Source organism: Rhineura floridana, chromosome 3, assembly GCF_030035675.1.
Source record: "Rhineura floridana isolate rRhiFlo1 chromosome 3, rRhiFlo1.hap2, whole genome shotgun sequence".
NCBI classification, from domain to species: Eukaryota; Metazoa; Chordata; class Lepidosauria; order Squamata; family Rhineuridae; genus Rhineura; species Rhineura floridana.
In genome coordinates, this window is record NC_084482.1 from 208,063,906 (window position 1) to 208,087,286 (window position 23,381).

Here is a 23,381-nt window from a genome sequence, read left to right on the forward strand (position 1 = left end):
AACCTTCGGCCAGGGCCACCGCCTGGGAACTGGTCTCTGCTCCATATTCCCTCACCCAGCTCTCCATCTCCAGGGGAAGGACAGCCAGGAACTGCTCCAGGATCACCAGATCCAGGCTATGAATCCTTGTCTGCTTCTCAGGCTTCAGCTACTGATGGCAGAGATGGTGGCTGCAAAATGGGGTGGTGGTGATGTCTCAGCCTCTTGATCGGGTCACCCTCCCTCTCCCCCTCCCCAAATGGCCTTCCTGTCTAGAACTCCACTCGCTTTTAGTTCATGTAACCCTTTGATGACTAAAGAGCTCAATCTCTACACAGCCAGTATTTACCAACCTGATGCCCTCAAGGTAGGAACCTAGGAGGCTGCCCCAATAGGAGTCAGGCCAGTGGTCCATCTAGCTCAGTGTTGTCTACACTGACTGGCAGCAGCTCTCCAGGATTTCAAAGCAAGGGCATTCCCAGCTGGAGATTGAACCTGGGACCTTCGGCACAGCAGATGCTCTTACCACTGAGCTATGATCCTTCCCCCACAATTCCCATTGGCACCTCCTTCAGGTGTTGAAGGGATATTCAGCCCGCAGAACCTGTCCCAAGAATGGAGAAAAAACTGTGTGAAACGCAATTGACAATTTCATTTTGCCGCCCTGGGCTCCTGCCAGGAGGAAGGGCGGGATATAAATCAAATAATAAATAAATGAATAAATAAATAAACAAACCAATAAATAAATAATGTTTATTTCATAGTATTATATACTATTATTACATGCATATCCCACCTCCAAGGAGCTCAAGCTGGGGTACACAGTTCTCTCAGCAACCCTGTGAGGTAGGTTAGGCTGAGATACACTGCTGGAAGGGTTTGAAGATACATTTGAATGTTACCTTTCTTTGAAACTCGGTTTTGTTTTTGAACCATTGGCTCTCCCCAAGTTGCATCGCTTTCCCCCCTTAATAGAAAGGATGTGATTCTGCTGGGGAGGCCTCTATTGAGGACACTGTGCTAAATCCCAAAAAATCCCGGCAGAGCCATGCATGCATGGGCAGACTCTACCACATGGGTGGACTCTACCACATGGAGCCACTGCTTTGCAAATTCTCCTCCATGTTCTTAATACTTCCAGTAGAGAAGCTTTTTGATGGGAAAAAAATCTCAGCACGGGGAAGATTACAGGAGAATGAACATCATTTGAAGCAATAGCGATATAGAGACAAGAATACCATCTCATATATATCAGGCTTTTATAGCCACTGAGGAAAATTAAGGGAATGAATTCAAACAAAAATGGCAAAAGGTGCTCAAAGTGATAATCACAGAAGAAACACAGGAAAATATATTTTCTAATAGCAATGCCGTCAGGAGAGGCTAGTCTCCTAGCAGGTCACCCAAGGCAGAATGGTCAAAGCTGAGACACCAGACTAATATGCATCCAGACTCAGAAGGCAGCAGTGGTAAACCACCTCTGAATACCTCTTACCACGAAAACCCTATGAACAGGACAGTGAAAAAAGCGGATAAGAGAAAGATCAACTCATTTCAAATGTGGTGTTGGGAGGAGAGCTTTGCAGATACCATGGACTGAGAAAAAGACAAATAATTGGATGTTAGAACAAATTAAACCAGAACTATCATTAGAAGCTAAAATGATGAAACTGAGGTTATCATACTTTGGACACATAATGAGAAGACATGATTCACTAGAAAAGACAATAATGCTGGGAAAAACAGAAGGGAGTAGAAAAAGAGGAAGGCCAAACAAGAGATGGATTGATTCCATACTGGAAGCCACAGACCTAAACTGATAAGATCTGAACAGGGTGGTTTGTAACAGATGCTATTGGGGGTTGCTGATTCATAGGGTCGCCATAAGTCGAAATCGACTTGAAGGCACATAAACAACAACAACAATTTGAAACTAGCATCTTGTGTATAAATATAAAGGAACACATTTTTAAGCTGTTATACTGCTGGTACCTGACTCCAGTTTGCCTAGCAAAAAATTATCCTGTTAGTAACCTAAGCTGGAAATGTGAGACAAGGGAGGCCGATTATACCCATGTATGGTGGACCTCTACAAAAATCAGAAGGGTGGGTTTTTTGGGGTGGCGGAGAAATAGTAATACTATACAAAGTAGGAAGAAATGCAATACGCCACTGATTGTTATGACGTCTTTTAGGTTAGCTTTAAAATAACATGCAAGAACACTGTACAGCAGCCAAATGGCGCACTCAAAACAATTCCAAGTGAACAAGATGTCAACTGCTTCTGGGAACAGGCGCAGCTGGTAGACCAGTATGAGTTTGCCAAAAGCACTCCTGGCAACCACAGCCACTTGATATTCAAGCAGCAGGCAGTACTCCCAAATGCATGTTCAAGGGGAGTGCCACCCCATCCAGAACAGGATGCAGCCCTGTCCCGGGCACAGCTTTTCCTTTGACCAGCAACGTTTCCATCTTGTCTGGATTGTTTCAGTTTGCTAACCCATGTCCAGCCCTTCACAGCCTCCAGGCACCGGTTTAGGATGAGCTCTCCCTCTCTGCAATAGGGTGGGGAACCTCCAGATGTTGTGGGACTACAACTCCCATCAGCCCCTGCTAGCACAGCCATTGGTCAGAGATGATAGTATGTCATAGAATTTATTGCTTTTAGCCATAAGCCATTGCAGAATACAACAAATTTTGCCAATAGAGCATCAACAAGTTATTAAGACAATTAAAACCATGTATAAAATGTTAAAACACTTTATAATCTCGAATATGGGTCGCTCGCAGCTTCCTTGCGGCCAGCGCAAAGTTGGCCACGGGGGCTGTCACCTGTATAAAATTATCACTCAGTAACTCCACTACCAGCTCCTGATGGCATTTGTCTGGTGAAGAGTAAATAAGGGGGTCCAGGAATTTCCATCTAGGATGTCGTACAGTGGACAGTACAGAAGATAATGGGTGATATCTTTGACAGATTCACACCCAAAAATGCATCTCCTTTGTTCTAGTTGGATTCCCATATATCTCCCATCTAGGTAAGCAGAAGGCATCAGTTGGAATTGAAGTTCCGAGAAAGCTCTACGTAAGGGTGCCCACGTAAGGCTCTCTAGATACTATGACATAGCATGATTAAGTTTGAGTTGGGGGTACCAAAGAGAGAAGGGAGCTATTAAGATAGATACTCGGTCTCGGCCCGTGTCCTGATTAAAAACCCAGTTCCTAAGTGCTCGTGGGCTGAGAGTCAGGAGCTCCCCCAGGAGGAGATTGTACCACTCCAGCATTTTTTGGCAATTAGAGGCCCATCCCCCATCCTTCAATTTCTCCATCCAGCAGAGTTTGATGAGGGAAGGATCGACTGTCCTATATAATCTGCGCCAATATCTAGAGGGCCAGATCAATTCTAGCTGACAGTGAGGGTAAGCCAAGCTCCGCTCTGAGGTGTGCCGCAGGGGTTCCCGAGGGGAGTCCTAAGATCTGTCTCAGGAACTTATTTTGTAGGGGTTCCAAGAGATGATAGTAGCTGTAGTCCAACTTCTAGAGAGCCACAGGATGTGCCCCCATCATACAAGCTGGCAGAGTCCAATAGTTTACAATGGAATAAGCTTGTGACAACACTTTAGTGTTTTTTTGCTAGTTGTTGTACTACTTAACTGTAAATATCTAATGAAAGAAAAAAGGGGCCCAGCAGGTTCTTATCTTGGGCCCTAACCAAAATGTGTGAAATAACTTTGCCCCAAGGACACATTCCATTCAAACAAGACTAGATTCAAAGAAGTCTAACAGGAGCTAGTCTCACCCCTTAACACTCAACGTTTCATTGCATATATTTCATAATTAGGCATTGTACAAAGAAATACGATCTTTCTCTCACTCATTAAATATCGCTGATCAGTTTCACTGAGTAAGCCTGAGTTCTGATGAGGAAAAACATTTCCACTGTCCCCTATTTACATACCTTTCATAACTTAGTATGACTCTACCATAGCCCCATTTAGTCATCTCCCCCCTGCCATATTGAGGTATCCCAAATTCCCATATGAATCATCTATCCTCATGTGGGTGGCCCTCTTGGTCACTAGGAGTCATGATTCATTCACAAAAGGCAACCAGACAAATGCCTAATCACAATATTTCACTGATATATTAGATTCATTTATATCTAAACATGTAATCTTATGGATTCTGTGTTGGCTGCTCATGGTCTGCTCGGTCTCTAAAGCTCCAATGTATTTCTTTATATGCCTCCTCTCAGTGTGAGTATTTGTCTTTCACTGACAGTTTCCCCCATGCTCTGCATCTTTCTAGTATTCACCCTTGTATGGATTAGTTGATGCAATGCGATCCTCGTAATCTGGCTGTGATTCTTTCCACACTCCAAGCATTTTTATGTGAACTGATGTTTATCTGAGTTTTCATGGAATGTGTTTCCACATCCCAAGTTTGTATATGATCGTTGCTCTATTTGCAGTCTCTGATTATTTTAAGGCTCCTCCTATGATGTATATATGCTGATGCATATATACAGTTTATCCTTTACATGAGTTGTTGTTGTTATGTGCCTTCAAGTCGATTACGACTTATGGTGACGCTATGAATCAGCGACCTCCAACAACATCTGTCATGAACCACCCTGCTCAGATCTTGTAAGTTCAGGTCTGTGGCTTCCTTTATGGAATCAATCCATCTCTTGTTTGGCCTTCCTCTTTCTCTACTCCCTTCTGTTTTTCCCAGAATTATTGTCTTTTCTAGTGAATCAGGTCTTCTCATGATGTGTCCAAAGTATGATAACCTCAGTTTCATCATTTTAGCTTCTAGTGACAGTTCTGGTTTAATTTGTTCTAACACCCAATTATTGGTCTTTTTCGCAGTCCATGGTATGAGCAAAGCTCTCCTCCAGCACCACATTTCAAATGAGTGGATTTTTCTCTTATCCACCTTTTTCACTGTCCAGCTTTCACATCCATACATACAGATTGGGAATACCATGGTCTGAATGATCCTGACTTTAGTGTTCAGTGATACATCTTTACATTTGAGGACCTTTTCTAGTTCTCTCACAGCTGCCCTACTCAGTCCTAGCCTTCTTCTGATTTCTTGACTATTGTCTCCATTTTGGTTAATGACTGTGCTGAGGTATTGATAATCCTTGACAAGTTCAATGTCCTCATTGTCAACTTTACAGTTACATAAATCTTCTGTTGTCATTACTTTAGTCTTCTTGACGTTCAGCTGTAGTCCTGCTTTTGTGCTTTCCTCTTTAACTTTCATCAGCATTCGTTTCAAATCATTACTGGTTTCTGCTAAGAGTATGGTATCGTCTGCATATCTTAAATTATTGATGTTTCTCCCTCCAATTTTCACACCCTCCTTCATTTTGGTCCAATCCCGCTTTCCGTATGATATGTTCTGCGTACAGATTAAACAAATAGAGTGATAAAATACAACCCTGTCTCACACGCTTTCCGATGGGGAACCAATCGGTTTCTCCATATTCTGTCCTTACAGTAGCCTCTTGTCCAGAGTATAAGTTGCGCATCAGGACAATCAGATGCTGTGGCACCCCCATTTCTTTTAAAGCATCCCATAGTTTTTCATTATCTACACAGTCAAAGGCTTTGCTGTAATCTATAAAGCACAGGGTGATTTTCTTCTGAAATTCCTTGTTCCGTTCCATTATCCAATGTATGTTTACGATATGATCTCTGGTGCCTCTTCCCTTTCTAAATCCAGTTTGGACGTCTGGCATTTCTCGCTCCATATACGGTAAGAGCCTTTGTTGTAGAATCTTGAGCATTACTTTACTTGCATGGGATATTAAGGCAATAGTTCGGTAATTACTGCATTCTCTGGGATCCCCTTTCTTTGGAAGTGGGATATATATTAAACGCTTCCAGTCTGTGGGCCATTGTTTAGTTTTTCATATTTCTTGACACATTTTTGTCAAAATTTGGACCGATTCAGTCTCAGTAGCTTGTAGCAACTCTATTGGTATGCCGTCTATTCCTGGTGATTTGTTTCTTCCAAGAATTTTAAGAGCAGCTTTCACTTCACATTCTAAAATTTCTGGTTCTTCATGAGTTATTTTATGGCTATTAAGATCCCTGATCTTCCTGAAAGTATTTTCACACTCCAGCATTTAAAAGGGTTCTCTCATGTATGAATGCTTTGATGTGAAATGAGAGAGCCTTTGCGAATAAAGCTCTTTCCACACTCCAGGCATTTAAAAGGTTTCTCCCCTGTGTGAATGCTCTGATGTGAAATAAGAGAGTGTTTGCGAATAAAGCTCTTTCCACACTCCAGGCATTTAAAAGGTTTCTCCCCTGTGTGAATGCTCTGATGTGAAATAAGAGAGTGTTTGCGAATAAAGCTCTTTCCACACTCCAGGCATTTAAAAGGTTTCTCCCCTGTGTGAATGCTCTGATGTGAAATAAGAGAGTGTTTGCCAATAAAGCTCTTTCCACACTCCAGGCATTTAAAAGGGTTCTCTTCTGTGTGAATGTTTTGATGTAACATAAGTGAGCGTTTGATAATAAAGCTTTTATCACACTCCAGGCATTTAAAAAGGTTTTCTCCTGTATGAATTTTCTGATGTGAAATAAGGGAGTGTTTGCTAGTGAAACTTTTTCCACACTCCAGGCATTTAAAAGGTTTTTCCCATGTGTGAATGCTCTGATGTGAAATAAGAGAGTGTTTGCGAATAAAGCTCTTTCCACACTCCAGGCATTTAAAAGGGTTCTCTCCTGTGTGAATTCTCTGATGTGAAATAAGGGAGTGCTTGCTAATAAAGCTCTTTCCACACTCCAGGCATTTAAAAAGGTTTTCTCCTGTATGAATTTTCTGATGTGAAATAAGGGAGCGTTTGCTAGTGAAACTTTTTCCACACTCCAGGCATTTAAAAGGTTTCTCCCCTGTGTGAATGCTCTGATGTGAAATAAGAGAGTATTTGCCAATAAAGCTCTTTCCACACTCCAGGCATTTAAAAGGTTTCTCCCCTGTGTGAATGCTCCGATGTGAAATAAGAGAGTGTTTGCGAATAAAGCTCTTTCCACACTCCAGGCATTTAAAAGGTTTCTCCCCTGTGTGAATGCTCTGATGTGAAATAAGAGAGTGTTTGCCAATAAAGCTCTTTCCACACTCCAGGCATTTAAAAGGGTTCTCTTCTGTGTGAATGTTTTGATGTAACATAAGTGAGCGTTTGATAATAAACCTTTTATCACACTCCAGGCATTTAAAAAGGTTTTCTCCTGTATGAATTTTCTGATGTGAAATAAGGGAGCGTTTGCTAGTGAAACTTTTTCCACACTCCAGGCATTTAAAAGGTTTCTCCCCTGTGTGAATGCTCTGATGTGAAATAAGAGAGTGTTTGCGAATAAAGCTCTTTCCACACTCCAGGCATCTAAAAGGGTTCTCTCCTGTGTGAATTCTCTGATGTGAAATAAGGGAGTGCTTGCTAATAAAGCTCTTTCCACACTCCAGGCATTTAAAAAGGTTTTCTCCTGTATGAATTTTCTGATGTGAAATAAGGGAGCGTTTGCTAGTGAAACTTTTTCCACACTCCAGGCATTTAAAAGGTTTCTCCCCTGTGTGAATGCTCTGATGTGAAATAAGAGAGTGTTTGCGAATAAAGCTCTTTCCACACTCCAGGCATTTAAAAGGGTTCTCTCCTGTGTGAATTCTCTGATGTGAAATAAGGGAGGGCTTGCTAATAAAGCTCTTTCCACACTCCAGGCATTTAAAAAGGTTTTCTCCTGTATGAATTTTCTGATGTGAAATAAGGGAGCGTTTGCTAGTGAAACTTTTTCCACACTCCAGGCATTTAAAAGGTTTCTCCCCTGTGTGAATGCTCTGATGTGAAATAAGAGAGTGTTTGCGAATAAAGCTCTTTCCACACTCCAGGCATTTAAAAGGGTTCTCTCCTGTGTGAATTCTCTGATGTGAAATAAGGGAGGGCTTGCTAATAAAGCTCTTTCCACACTCCAGGCATTTAAAAAGGTTTTCTCCTGTATGAATTTTCTGATGTGAAATAAGGGAGCGTTTGCTAGTGAAACTTTTTCCACACTCCAGGCATTTAAAAGGTTTTTCCCCTGTGTGGGTGCTTTGATGTGAGATAAGGGAGTACTTGCCAATAAAGCTCTTTCCACACTCCAGGCATTTAAAAGGGTTCTCTCCTGTGTGAATTCTCTGATGTGAAATAAGGGAGGGCTTGCTAATAAAGCTCTTTCCACACTCCAGGCATTTAAAAAGGTTTTCTCCTGTATGAATTTTCTGATGTGAAATAAGGGAGCGTTTGCTAGTGAAACTTTTTCCACACTCCAGGCATTTAAAAGGTTTCTCCCCTGTGTGGGTGCTTTGATGTGAGATAAGGGAGTATTTGCCAATAAAGCTCTTTCCACACTCCAGGCATTTAAAAGGGTTCTCTCCTGTGTGAATTCTCTGATGTGAAATAAGGGAGTGCTTGCTAATAAAGCTCTTTCCACACTCCAGGCATTTAAAAGGGTTCTCTTCTGTGTGAATGTTTTGATGTAACGTAAGGGAGTGTTTAAAAATAAAGCTCTTTCCACATTCCAGGCATTTAAAAGTGTTCTTGCCTGTATGAATGCTTTGATGTGAAATAAGGGAGCGCTTGCTAGTGAAACTCTTCTCGCACTCCAAACATTTAAATGGTTTCTCCCCAGTGTGCATTCTTTTATGTAATATAAGGGAGTATTTGCGAATCAAGCACTTTCCACACTCCAGACATTTAAAAGGTTTCTCCCTTGTATGAATGCTTTGATGTGAAATAAGAGAGTGTTTGCTAGTGAAGCTCTTTCCACACTCCAAGCATGTAAAAGGTTTCTCCCCTGTATGAATGCTTTGATGTGAAATAAGGGAGTATTTGCCAATAAAGCTCTTTCCACACTCCAGGCATGTAAAAGGTTTCATGCCAGTGTGAATTCTTTGATGTGAAATAAGGGACTGTTTGCTGATAAAGCTCTTTCCACACTCTAGGCATTTAAAAGGACTCTCCCCTGTGTGGATTTTTTCATGAGTAGTGAGATTGCTCTTCTGTCTAAAGCTCTTTCCACACCATTTGCATTTATATGGCTTCTCCCCTGTGTGGATTCTTTGATGAAAAACAAGGGTCCCTTTCCTATTAAAGCTCTTCCCACACTCCAGACATTTAAATGGTTTCACCCCCGTGTGGATTCTTCGATGACTATTGAGGTTTGACTTTTCACTGAAGCTCTTTCCACACTCCAAACATTTAAATGGCTTCTCTCCTGTGTGGACTTTATGGTGAGCATCAAGTCTCGATTTCCATTTGAACCTTTTCCCACACATAGGGCACTGATTCCTTTCTTTTCCTTTGCCCTTCTTTTCTTTGTCTGAGATTTTACAGACGTCACCATCTTGAGAAGCAGAGGATTCCTTCCTCCCCTTCTGTTTAGCTTCAGGTATTGTGCTCTCCTGTTCCTCTTCTTTACATCTGGCTGTTTGGAACAACACCCCGCCTGGTTCTCCTGCATCCTGCCTTTCTCCTCCTGGAAAGAAGAGAGAAACATTTTAAGTGCCTAAGAGAGAAAGGGAGCTTGTAATCAAAGGACAATCGTAGGCAGAACAGAAAAGAAAAGAAAGGCGAGTTGACATGGCACAGATCGATGATGCTGATTAGCATTAACTGAGGACTGGTGTGATATAAAGTCTTGGATTAGGTCTATGGAGACCAGGACTCAGCTCCCAGCTATGAAGCCCATCAGGGTGCCTTATGCTGGTTGGTATCTCTAATCCTAGGCTATGGTCTGAAGGCACGTAAGAGCAGCACCCTGCAGGTCAGGTCTGGTCTAGTGCCTGGATGGGAGACTGCCTGGGAACCATATGTAAGCCGCCTTGGGTTTCTATCATGAAAAGAAAAGCGGGGTATAAATGTAATCAATAAATAAAATAATCCACTGCTACCCTCACAAGGCTGTTTATTTTATATGTATCTTTTCCATGTAAAAATAGCCAAAGTGGTTTGTTGTGCATCTACAGTAAATGGAACCCAGTGTATTTATTTACTTACATTTACAATGTAGTAAATAAGCAGAGAGAAGTTGGTGCATCTGCCCGCATCTGCCCTAATGGACTAGCCTCTACTGCCACCAACTCATACAATATTGAGGTGATGTAGAACCATATACATACAAATACAATGAAACATAAAATCAATTCAAAATAAACATTAAAATGACTGGGTAATTAAGAACATCTAAACAACGGAACAGGCATGTCAACGTAAAAAGGTCTTCAAGAGATGTCTGAAAGCCAGCAGCAAGGAGGATGCCTGTCGACTCCCTTGCTGGCAGAAGGTGCTCTGCAGCATGGGACCGGTAACAAAACATGCCCAAAGGGTTTTAGCTGAAGCCAGTTGGGCTTCTGAAACACGGAGAACAATTCACAGTGCTCCTCCTGATGATCTCAGTGATCGAGCCGGGATATAAGGATTCAGGCAGCCCTTCAGGTATCCCGGACTCAGGTTGTTCAGGGATCTGAATATTAATATAAGAACTCTGAAACTGGCCCAGTGGCATATGGAGAGCCAATGCAGATGTTTTCACAGAGGTTACACATGGTGTCAGCCATCTCCCCACATCAGCAGACTAGCCGGCACACTCCACATTAGGTGGACCTTCTGGACCAGGCCCAAGGGCAGCCCCACATAGAACTGAACTGCAGTGACCAGGCTATCCAGATCCAGACATTGCTGCAGCTGGCAGACCAAACGAAGCTTGTAAAAGGCACTGCCGGTGGCAGAGGTCGCTTGGGCCTCTACCGACAAAGATGTATACTGGAGCACCCCCAAGCTCTGTACCTGCTCCTTTAAAGGGAGTGCAACGCTATCCAGAATAGGGCCTATCTGTCAGAACAGTATGCTGTTCTGCTCAACCTGGAGATGGGGCACAACTCTTAGAATAAAACTTCAAAGGAAGGAACAGGCTCGAAGCAGAGGATGTGCTTTGTGAGCGTAGGGTCCCAGATTCGAATTTCCAGTGAAAAGATAGAATAGAAATAGAACAGATCATCATCGCAGGTCTTTTCTCTGAGACCTTGGAGAGAACTGCCAAACAGAGCAGGCACTACTAGCATGGATAGATCAATGGCAACTTCCATTGTTTATGTCTTTGCAAATCTGTCTGGGTACTGCCTAACCCAGCTTTCTGCAACCTGGTGCCCTCCATATGTTTTGGATTACAACTCCCATTACCCAGCATGGCCAATAGGTGAGGGATGATGGGAGTTGTAGTCTCAAACCTCTGGAGGGCACAGGTTATGGAAGGCTAGACTACACCTTTTCCCCAAAAGAGATTATAATGAGGAACTGAATGGCAAATTTTGATGATCAAGGACCAAATCAGCTTTAAAAAAAATCATTTTACAATACAACCCAATGCCCCTCCAGCTATTTCCAGTGCTATATCCTGCCAATCTTCTTGCAACCTGAGGGCGGAAATGAACATCGTGATCTTATCAGCCTCAAAACATTCTTCCCCAAGAAGAGTTACATGCTCTCAAATAGTCCTCTAGCTGTTGGTGTGTTCAGTCCTGTGACAGAATGGAAGTTACTCCGTGCCCAGCTTGGTTTGAAACGGCAAAAGGAAAGCAGTTATGGATGATAACGCCCGTCGCTCAGCAATAGCACACATGTCCTGTACGCAAGAGGTTCGGTCCTTGGAGTCTCCAGGGAAGGCTGGGAAAAGACCCATCCGAAACCCTGCAGAGCCTCTTCCAGTCAGTAGAAACAAGAATCAGCTAGAAGCAGTGGCAGCTGGAGGCTCCATGTCAGTGGGGCAGTGGAATCGGCTCCGGATTGGACTAAAACCCAGAGCGGATTCTACTGCCCCACTGACATGGAGCCACCAGCCGTCACTGGCTAGAAAGGCCAATGGTCTGACATGGTATAAGGTAGTGGTTCCCAAACTTTTTTCCCCACGAACCACTTGAACAATCCTGATGCTTTTGGCGCACCAACCTAATGATTCTTCTGCCAGTTGTAGCAATTGTAATGCATTGTGCTAAATCCAGAGCTTGGAAGTAACTCGTTATTTTTAACGAGTTACTTGTAATTCGTTACAATTTTAAATAACGAGTGGGTAATTCCATTACATTTGGCAAGTAACGGAACGACTAGTAATTTCCCTACTTTTCAGCCGCAACTTTAACATTTCCACGTTAGGTTGCATGTTACTTGGGGGCGGGAACAAGAGGAAGTCAGCTCCTGGCTGTGATTGGTTAACACAAGACATGTGCCTCACACTGATTGGACCTCTGCGCAGACTCTCTCTTCCCTCGTGATCTGTGTTAGGATGCACGAGGGAAGAGGTGAATAGGCAGGGCCTGCTAGCGTCTGAGAGGACAAAATGGACGCCGGAGGAAAAAGCCAGGGCAAGGACAACGGAGGAGAAAAGGCAGCAGCAGAATGGTGAAGAGCTGTGGAGGTGAGTGACGATGATTTGTGTGTGTGTGTGTGTGTGTGTGTGCCCCCCCGCAGCACCGTTCTGCCTCCCCACCCCTGCAGCACCATTCTGCCCCCCCCACTGCCTCTCTTTGCCTCTGCCACCCCCTCCATCAATCACAAGGCACTTCCGAAACTTCGGCCTACTCAGAGCTTGGAAAAGTTACTTTTTTGAACTACAACTCCCATCAGCCCTAGGCAACATATAGGAGCATTATCTCTTGTTTATTACAGAGATGCCTGTTGCAGGTTTTGCTGCTGAGAGCAGCAGTCAGTTAGTGCGGCCACTTGAGTCACAGCTTGTTGATTCTGAGGAGGCAAAACTAGAAAGTGAGGTTCAGAAAGGAGGCCCTGTGCATGAAGAGGAGGAGGGCATGAAGCAGTGCCAGTTGCCCACAGCCACATCTGCAGAACAGCAAGTACCATGGTTTGGCTTTGAGAAAGCTTGTACATTTGTGAGCCAGAGTGGGAAAAACGTTGTTGTACGATGCAATTACTGCCTTCCAAGGATCAAAAATCTGAGATCAGCTGTTTCCTCCTCATCCAACGTGAAGAAACATTTTGAGGTAAGCCTTTGTCATGCTGGTCCTCAAAGAGTGTCCATTGTCTATTTATGTTTAAATTGTGAAGTTCCTCTTCCATTTTTTCTTGGATTCATGCTTTGTTCTTCTTCCTCAGAGGGCACACCCTGAGAAGCTGAGAGCAATTGAAGAAGCAATAAAGGCAAGGAGACGTGGCCTTCCTGAACCAATGCATGACACCCGTCCTCCCAAAATGCTGAAGCAGCAGCAGACAACCCTTGAGAGGTGGGGATCTGGCAGGGAGCCTGTCACCCAGAGCAATCTCGACAGGAGAACCATTGATTTCATTGTAGAGGAGACATTACCACTTCAGACTGTGGACAAACCATCATTCATTAATCTGGTTCGCATTGGACTCCCCAAAGATCTCACCATCATATGTGCCAAGACTCTGAGAGACAGAATTGAGAAGAGAGCATGCCACATGAGAGAAACTCTTGCAAACCGAATGGGTGCTGTGGCATATATAGCAACCACTGCAGATTGTTGGACCAATGGCAAGAAGAGTTACTTTGGGGTAACAGCCCACTGGATCAACCCAACTACCCTGAAACGTGAGGTCGGGGCCTTGGCTTGTAAGCGTCTGAAGGGGCGCCATACATACAATGTCCTTTCAAAAGCACTGCATGATGTACATGTGCAGTACAGGATCCACAACAAAGTTATGTGCACTACTACAGACAATGGCTCCAACTTTGTGAAAGCGTTCAGAGTTTTCATGGCCAAAGAACCAGTGGAAGCTGCAGGCACCAGTGACGACGATGGTGATAACCAGGAGGAGGAGGAGGCTGAGGTGGAGTTTGTGCCTATCTGTGAGATCCTGGACACAGGACCTGAGGCAGAGGAAGAAGCTGCAGACTCAGGAGAGGATTTTGTGTTACCACCACACCAGAGATGTGCTAGCCACACCCTCAACCTTGTGGAAACACAAGACATAGAGGCCATGCTTTCTGACTCCTCCAAAAGTAGTCTTCTTGGTCCTTTCAAGAAACAGTTTCGTTCCTTGATGGGAAAGTGCAGCAAGTTGTGGTCCAAGCAGAACCAGTCAGCACAGATTGCTGAGTATATCCATGCGCAATGTGGTGTGTATCTGAAGGTACCGAATAAGACCAGGTGGAATTCCACCTTTGATGCGTTGAAGCAACTACATGAGCTCCTGTCAACTGTGCCACTAAAAATGCATGCCATAATGGACCGCTGCTCCTTGTCCAGGATCACAGCTGCTGAGATTGAAGTGGTACAGGAATACACAGAGATTATGGAGCCACTAGCGCAGTCCCTAGATATCCTGCAACGGGAGAACGGCATGTTCATGGGGTATTTGCTACCAATGCTCTGCAATCTGGACTGCAAGTTAGGAGGACTGGAAAACAAACCTGAGAGGTACACATACTGTTTTCAGCTGCTGAGAGGTGTGTGCGAAGCCCTAAGAAAGCGGTTTGCAGCTATCTGGGAGGACAAGAGGCTTCTTCTGGCAGCCTGCCTACACCCTCGCTTCAAACTAGATTGGCTGGAATCGTGTCAGGCCGCCACCCATACCAACAAGTAAGAACATTAGGGAAGCCCTTTGGGTGGATTACTCCAAGGGAAATGTTGTCTCAAGGGAGGCATCAGAGGGCTTAAGGTGGTAGGCAGGGGGTGGGCCTTTTCTTCCTGGGGCTCCTCATCACAACCTTGGGTTGCTGCAGGTAATCCTTAAGGGTCTGCTGTGCTGCCCCATGAGTGTGGTGACTTGGTCACCTTCCTACCTTCCATGTCATCATCCACAGGCTCAGGCTGGACCCTGAACCAGGGGACATGACAAGCATCAGGAAATGAAGAGCAGATGATGGTTTCCTAACATATATGTGTTAACATATCCTCTCTCTTTCTTAGATACACAATGGAAGCCTTGTTGAAAGCTGAAATAAAGGTGTACTTAATGAGGACAGTGATCAGTCTTCAGATAAAGACCAGGAAGGAGATGACTTAGAAGATGACTTCTTTAACTTTCTGCCCCAGGGCAAGAAGTCAGCAGTGGACACTGCTGAGGAGGAACTGGTGAGGGACCAGAGGTCTCCCAGCAGGGAAGTGTCATCACTCCATGGCTTTCCATGTGTGCTGCGGTGTTTTTTGCAGCACAACACAGGCATGCCTTCAAGCGCCGCAGTAGAACGCCTGTTCAGTACTGGTGGCAACGTAATGACTGTAAAAAGACATTCCTTGTCTGACATGCTCTTTGAGCATCTTGTTCTTTTGAGACATAACAGAAACATATTATAAAAGCATTTCAAGTGTAAAATTTGATTTCAAGAATTGGGGTATCTTCATTGCTTGGGGGGATGTGAGATTCTGTTATGCCATTATGTTAATCTTATGGATAATTTTTTTTATTCTACTACCCCCTGTGTGTGTGTGTTTATTTTTAATATTGTTTTAGGCTTCTTAGATGTGCAGCAGCCAAGGCCAGCACCTTGTAGGAGTTTTTTAAAAAAAGTAACTGAAATGTAATTGTAGTGATTACTTTTGAGAAAAAGTAAAGTAATCAGTTACTTTCAGAGCAATTGTAATTGTAACGGTAATTACTACTTTTTGGGCCAAGTAATTGTAACTGTAATTTATTACTTTTTAAAAGTAATCTTCCAAGCTCTGGCTAAATCCTGTATGATTTCTACCCCTATTTTATTTCTTATAGTGTATGGTATCGGAGAACAATCTGCGCTCCACTGCATTCAAACTGCGATACCATAAAACACAATCTAAGAAATAAAGGAAGCAAGAAAAGTACAACTCAAAATCAATATGAGTATTTAATGCAGACATGCAGCAGACCACCTGGATGAAGCCCAGGGACCACCGGTGGTCCACAGACCACTCTGGTATAAGGCACTTTCATCCACGGCAGAGGAGCTTGGGCTCTGCTTTCCATCTCTGATCCAGCACAGAGAAGGGAAGCCCCAAATGGAAGAGGAGAGCACAGCCCTACGCAAGGAAGTCCCATTGAGTTAAAACCTCCGTGAGTATTGTGAGCTGCTTGGAAATAAGAAAGGGAGCGAGGGAGGAATGCCTTCTGCTTCCGCTTGTGGGCTTCTGTGGACAGGAAGACCCTGGACTAGAGGGACCTTTGGCCTGACCAAAGATAGTTAAGTGCCAATAGGAGACTGCAGCCTTACAGTCTCATCCCATTCCCTCCAGATGCAAAGAAGGAGGCGGCCTCTGACTTCCAAACCTGATGCCATCCATTGGCCTGGACAAAGGTCTGCCTCCTAAAGGCTTCCTTGGAAGAGACCCCACATGCCCGCTGGAAAAGGAACACTCATGGTGCTGAGATTCTGCAAGAATGCACAAAATGAGGCTGCAATACTTATTTAGCACCTGTAACCCCATTTTATCAGCCATGCGGAAAAAGGAGAATCTCACCCAGGGCCTTCTGCATAGTCCTTTCCCAGAATTCCTCACTGCTCCCAGCCTGGGTTGCAAGAGGCTCTCTTGATGCCCGTGGGCCAGCCGAGTCTTGCTCTTCCAGGGAGGCCACCATCCTCCAATTCTCCTCCATGACTTCCCTGTGCAGGGCCCTTTGGTCTGGATCCAACAAGCTCCACTCCTCCTCGGTGAAATACACAGCCACATCTTCAAAAGTCACCTGGGGGATAAAAAAAACACCTGTATCTGTGTGCAGGAAATGTTATCAGCTAGAAAAGGGTAATTATATAGCTAATGGGGGCTTGTCAAGCAGGATTTAAACCTTCCAAAGGGGAATAATAATAATAATAATAATAATAATAATAATAATATTTAATTTGTGTGTCGCCTATCTGGCAGATAACCACTCTAGGCGACGTACATTAAAATGGGATAAAATACAATAGTATCAAATGCAGTCACATTAATCTCAATAAATAAAATACTGGACAGTCATCAGTACATTTATAAAAACATTTACATATACAGCATATAATAGATGACAAAATCATGGAGATTAACCCATCCCAAAGATCTCAAAGGCCTGTTGAAATAGCCACGTCTTCAGGGCCTTGCGGAATAGATCAAATAACACCGGCGTAATGTGATCACGGCGGCGGCTGTTGGTAAGTAAGCGCGCCGCTGCATTCTGTATAAGTTGCAATTTCCGGGTCGTTTTCAAGGGTAACCCCACGTAGAGCGCATTACAGTAGTCTAATTGAGAGGTGACCAGGGCATGTATTACGAGTGGGAGCTGTTGAACAGGGAGGTAGGGTTGTAGCCTACATATAAGGTGTAACTGATACCAAGCTGCCCGGCTCATGGCCGAAATCTGAGCCTCCATGGACAGCTTGGAATCAAGAATGACCCCAAGGCTACGGACCTGGTCCTGTAGGGGCAGCCTCATCCCGCCAAACACCAGGTCAACATCTCCCAACCTTCCCTTGTCTCCCACAAGTAGTACCTCGGTCTTGTCAGGGTTCAGCTTCAGCCTGTTCCTGCCCATCCATCCACTCACGGATTCCAGGCACTTGGATACGGTCTCCACAGCCCTCTCTGGTGAAGATTTGAATGACAGATAGAGCTGAGTGTCATCCGCATATTGGTGGCACTGCAGCCCAAATCTCCTGATGATCGCTCCCAGCAGCTTTACATAGATGTTAAATAGCATGGGAGAGAGGATAGAACCCTGTGGCACACCACAATTGAGAGGCCAAGGGTCTGAAACCTCATCACCCAATGCTACCTGTTGACGCCTATCGGAGAGAAAGGAATGGAACCACCATAAAACCGTGCCTCCCAAACTCTCCAGGCGATCTAAAAGGATACCGTGGTCGACGGTATCAAAAGCTGCTGAGAGATCTAGGAGGACAAGGAAGGTGAATTCTCCCCTATCCAATGCCCTCCTCATATCATCTACCAGAGCGACCAAGGCTGTTTCAGTTCCATGTCCAGTCCTGAAACCCGATTGGTATAGATCTAGATAATCCGTTTCATCCAGGATTACAGGTTCCTTAGTGGGCAGCTATGAAGGAAGCAGAGCAAAAAGGGGGAGATTCTTCCAGGTCCAGGAAGACGTGCAAGGCACCAGCAATCCCTCCTCTCACCTGATCCAGCCAAACAGAAGCTGCTTCCACCTCACCACAATGAAAGGATGGAGAACATATTGCTGGAATCCACACTCCATCTCCTGTGAGGGACACAAAAGGTGAAGCGGAAGACTGATCAGTTATTATTTAGACCCTGCCTTTAAACCAAGACTGGCTTACAACACAAGTGTGCAGTATTGGTCACATCCACACCATACATTTAAAACACATTTAATGTACATGGCTTTCCCCAAAGAATCCTGGGAAGTGTAATTTGTTAAGAATGCTGGGAATTACAGTTCTGTGAGAGGTCATCTAGTTCTCAGGATTCCTTGGGTGACGCCATGACTGGCTACGTACCTCCTGTGTGAGGCTGTATGTATGTATGTATGTACAGTAGGGCCCCGCTCATACGGCAGGTTCCGTTCCGGACCGCCGCCATAAAGAAAAATCCGCCATAAAGCGGAACGCATCGACTAACATTGTCTAAAATGGCACCCGACGCCCGAAAAATGCCATAAAAGTGGAACAAGCGCCGCAGGAGCAGGGCCTTTCTGCAATTGACAACCGCTGTATTGGTGGAACTCTGCAAAGCAGAGCGCCGCAAAGCGGGACCCTACTGTATGTATGTATTAGATTTATATCCCGCCCTTTCTCCCAGCAGGAGCCCAGGGCAGCAAACAAAAGCACTAAAAACACTTTAAAACATCAAAAAAAACAGACTTCAAAATATATTAAAATAAAACATCTTTAAAAACATTTTTTTAAAAGCTTAAAAACATTTTTTTAAAAAAGCTTTAAAGCAATTCCAACAGAGACGCAGGCTGGGATAAGTTCTTTACTTAAAAGGCTTGCTGAAGGTCTTCAGTAGACACGGAAAAGATAACAAAGATGGTGCCTGTTTAATATTTAAGGGGAGGCAATTCCACAGGGTAGGTGCCGCCACACTAAAGGTCCACTTCCTATGTTGTGCAGAACGGACCTCCTGATGAGATGGTATCTGCAAGAGGCCCTCACCTGCAGAGCGCAGTGATCAACTGGGTATATAAGGGATAAGTGTGTCTTTGAATACCAGTTGCTGGGAATCACAGCAGGGGAGTGAAGTGCTGTTGCTTGGAAGCTTCCCAGAGGAGGCATCTGATTGGCCGCTGTGAGAACAGGATGCTGGACCAGTTGGGCCTTTGGCCTGATTCAGCAGCCAGGCTCTTGAAATGTTCCAGGCTCTTCCCCTGGGAGCTAGGGAGGGAGCAGGAGCTCTGGGTGGACTCTGGGTCTGGCTGATGTCCACATCCTTTCTATGCATTTTGTATTTTTGTCTATATTTGATATTTCAGTTTTGCCAGAGGGGGAAGACCCAAACCTTCTCTGTCCACATCTGGCTTCGTCAGAGCACCAGTTTGGATATATAAATGGTTGAAATTAAGCATTTGCTGGAGACCAACATCTCCCCTACGTGGGCTTAAAGGAAGAATAGAAGAAGCCTATGTATTTGAGGTGAACTTGAGAGGGGAGATCGTGGACTGGAAAATAATGCCTCATTTATCCTTACCCAATGGAGTGGCATCTGAGTCCTCCTCCTGCTTGATCCATTCTGGGTCTGATGTGACCTTCTCTGGCTCAGGAAAGTCCATGGCCTCTTCTGCAAACACGGCTGAAAGAACAGCGAGGATCTCAGACAGACAGAGAGGTAAGAACGGAATGGTGCAGGAGAAGCCCTAGTTGGACAATCTGTTCCTTGTAGAATTTCCAAATAAAGTTGGGTGATTGGTGGGGATTTTTTTTTTTTATATCCTTGGAAATATTTTGAGCCCCTGGGAACTACCGGAGTGAAACGCTCTCACCTGCAGCTCTGCCTGATTCCTGTCCTCTGCCTAACTCCCTGATCTCAGCATTATGAAGAATCCTCCCACTTTTTGAAGAACCAGGGCCGGAACTGGTTATTATCAAAGGACGTAATCCTAAGTGGGCTTTAAATCATAGGGACTGCCCACCCATTTGATTCCAGGCTCAATTCAATGTGTTGCTGTTTACTTATTTATTATTTGATTTATACCCTGCCCTTCCTCCCAGCAGGACCCCAGGGTGGCAAATAGAAGCACTATAAACACTTTAGAACATCATAAAAACAGACATTAAACTACATTAAAACAAAACAACTTTTAAAACATTTTTTAAAGCTTTGAAGACTTTTTAAAATATATATATATTAAAAAACATATTTTTTTAAAAAAGGGTTAAAAACTTATTAAAAAGCAATTCCAACACAGAAGCAGACTGGGATAAGGTCTCAAGTTAAAAGGCTTGTTGAAAGAGGAAAGTCTTCAATAGATAACAATAATATTTAAAAAGGTAAAGGTGTCCCCGCACTTATAGTGCGAGTCGTTTCCGACTCTTAGGGTGACGTCTTGCGACGTTTACTAGGCAGACCGTATATATGGGGTGGGATTGCCAGTTCCTTCCCCGGCCTTTCTTTACCCCCCAGCATATGCCGGGTACTCATTTTACCGACCGCGGATGGATGGAAGGCTGAGTGGACCTTGACCCCTTTTACCGGAGATTCGACTTCCTCCTTCCGTTGGAATCGAACTCCGGCCGTGAGCAGAGCTTTCGGCTGCGTTACCACCGCTTACCACTCTGCACCACGGAGGATCCTTGCCTAATATTTAAGGGGAGGGAATTCCACAGGGTAGGTGCCACCACACTAAAGGTCCGCTTCCTATGTTGTGCAGAACAGACCTCCTGACAAGATGGTATCTGCAGGAGACCTCACCTGCAGAGTGCAGTGATCGACTGGGTATATAAGGGATAAGACAGTCTTTCAGTTATCCTGGTCCCAAGCTGTATAGGGCTTTGTACACCAAAACTAGAACCTTGAACTGTACACCTTTGAAAGTCCTGAACAGTCTGGGATCAGGATATTTTAAGAACCCCCTCCTCCTGCCCATCCCTTCAAATAATCAACTGAGGTCCGGCTCCATGTTTCAAAGTGCAGGAGGTGGGCACAAAAGACGGAGCGTTTTGTGTGGTGGCACCAAGACTGTGGAGTGCGCTGACAGAGGAAATTTCCCCTAAATCTCTCCTCGGTCAGCAGGGGATGGGAACAGACAGCAAAGGACAGTCTCAACATGTTAACTTCTAGTGATAGTTCTGGTTTAATTTGTTCTAACACCCAATATTTGTCTTTTTTGCAGTCCATGGTATGTGCAAAGCTCTCCTCCAGCACCACATTTCAAATGAGTTGATTTTTCTCTTATCCGCTTTTTTCACTGTCCAGCTTTCATATCCATACATGTTGTTGTTGTTATGTGCCTTCAAGTCGATTACGACTTATGGTGACCCTATGAATCAGCGACCTCCAAGAGCATCTGTCACAAACCACCTTGTTCAGATCTTCTAAGTTCAGGTCTGTGGCTTCCTTTATGGAATCAATCCATCTCTTGTTTGGTCTTCCTCTTTTTCTACTCCCTTCCATCTTTCCCAGCATTATTGTCTTTTCTAGTGAATCATGTCTTCTCATGATATGTCCAAAGTATGATAACCTCAGTTTCATCATTTTAGCTTCAAGTGATAGTTCTGGTTTAATTTGATCTAACACCCAATTATTTGTCTTTTTCGCAGTCCATGGTATGCGCAAAGCTCTCCTCCAGCACCACATTTCAAATGAGTTGATTTTTCTCTTATCTGCCTTTTTCACTGTCCAACTTTCACATCCATACATAGAGATTGGGAATACCATGGTCTGAATGATCCTGACTTTGGTGTTCAGTGATAACATCTTTGCATCTGAGGACCTTTTCTAGTTCTCTCATAGCTGCCCTCCCCAGTCCTAAGCCTTCTTCTGATTTCTTGACTATTGTCTCCATTTTGGTTAATGACTGTGCCAAGGTATTGATAATAGAGCGGGGGAGAACTGCTTAGGCCTCCTTGCACTCTTTGGAGGAAAGGTGGGACATATATGTTGTTGTCATAGTAATCAGAGCTTTCTTTTTTTCAGACAGCACTCACTGGTACAGAGTATGGTAATCAACCTGGATGGCTTTCAAAGAGGACTAGTCAAATTCATGGAGGATAAGGTATCAATGGCTACAAGCCGTGATGCCTAATGCTCTGCCTCCCCAGTTAGAGGCAGGATGCTTCCAAATACCAGTTGCTGGAAACCACAGGAGGGGAGAGTGCTCTTGCGCTCCAGTCCTACTTGAGGGCTTCCCATGGACATCTGGTTGGCCACTGAGAGAACAGGACGCTGGCCTAGATGGGTCACTGCCCGGATCCAGCAGGATCTTCTTAGTCTCTCTCTCTCTCTCTCTCTCTCTCTGCAAACACTCATAGCACTTTTATCAATGTATAAGTACCAAAACAACACAAAAAAAGCGCTTGTGACAATAACACCCAGATGTCATCATCCCTAGTTGGGGGACTGGGAAGTTATGCACCCCACTCAAATACACTCCCCCCACACACACACACACTCCAGTTCACTTATGGATTATTCCAGCTATTTTCTGGCTGTTGGCAGCAATGATCCCCCCCCCCGCAACCTCCCCAGCCCCAGGAATTGGGAGGTTGCTCCAGCACGGGACTCTTCAGGCCTCCACGTCGCCCCCTTAACCCTTTCCGGTCCAAACCCCCGGATGCCTTGCAGCAGCCCGAAGGAAAAATCTGGGACGGCTCCCCTGCGCAGAACATCTCCCCCAGGGGATAAAAAGTGGGGTGGGCGGCGCCTTGGCTTGCTCTTCTCCCAGACCCCTCCCCAAAGAGGCCTCCCCGCCTTTCTCTCCAGGCGCTGGCTGGCCTCTGCGCCTGAGCTGCCCCACCCGGCACCCCCTCCAGGATCCCCTTCGCCCCACAGCTGAAGGAGGTGGGCGAGAGACTCACGTGGGTGGAAAAGGGAAAGGCCACTTTCCCTCCACAGAAGGGGGGGTCTGAGCAGAGGGGGGGGAAGGTTCGCCTCCTGCTCCTCTCCAAGACGCATCCGCGAGGCAAGATGGGAAGGGGGGGTTGCTTTGGAGGACCCTGTCCTCCCCCGTATTTCCTTCCTCTCTAGGAATCCTCCTGCCTTTGCTTCATTTAACCCTTTGAAGACTAAGGAGCAAAAACGACAACAACCACACAGCACATTCCGCATTGCGGAATCCGCAACCTGGTGCCCTCCCGACGGCGTGGCTGTGGCAAGTCCCATCAGACGAGCGTAAGAAGAGCGCGGCTGCCGGATCAGGCCAGTGGCCCATCTAGTCCAGCATCCTGTTCTCGCAGTGGCCATCCAGATGCCCCAATGGGAAGCCCCCAAGCGGGACCTGAGCGTAAACGGCAATGCTC

General features: G+C 45.0%; 1 protein-coding gene across 1 annotated transcript; it reads right to left on the reverse strand.

The window, feature by feature from the left end:
• Positions 1-5,596: 5,596 nt before the first annotated feature.
• On the reverse strand, positions 5,597-23,019 carry LOC133381350 (zinc finger protein 850-like). The gene is made up of 5 exons (XM_061620364.1): positions 22,941-23,019; positions 19,615-19,716; positions 18,084-18,166; positions 16,435-16,657; positions 5,597-9,503 (listed from the first exon to the last, which is right to left on the reverse strand). The coding sequence occupies exons 2-5, from the start codon at positions 19,694-19,696 to the stop codon at positions 6,133-6,135; spliced, it is 3,759 nt and encodes a 1,252-aa protein (XP_061476348.1). The 5' UTR covers positions 19,697-19,716; positions 22,941-23,019; the 3' UTR covers positions 5,597-6,132.
• Between the last annotated feature and the right edge of the window lie 362 nt (positions 23,020-23,381).

What these genes read in the sequence shown, in the direction of transcription:
- LOC133381350 (XM_061620364.1), bottom strand. Translation starts at nt 19,696, where the DNA reads ATGGACTTTCCTGAGCCAGAGAAGGTCACATCAGACCCAGAATGGATC. An exon ending in CTCAGATGCCACTCCATTGG is followed by an intron (nt 18,167 to 19,614) that starts GTAAGGATAAAT and finishes TGTCCCTCACAG; the next exon opens with GAGATGGAGTGTGGATTCCA. An exon ending in CTTCTGTTTGGCTGGATCAG is followed by an intron (nt 16,658 to 18,083) that starts GTGAGAGGAGGG and finishes TTTATCCCCCAG; the next exon opens with GTGACTTTTGAAGATGTGGC.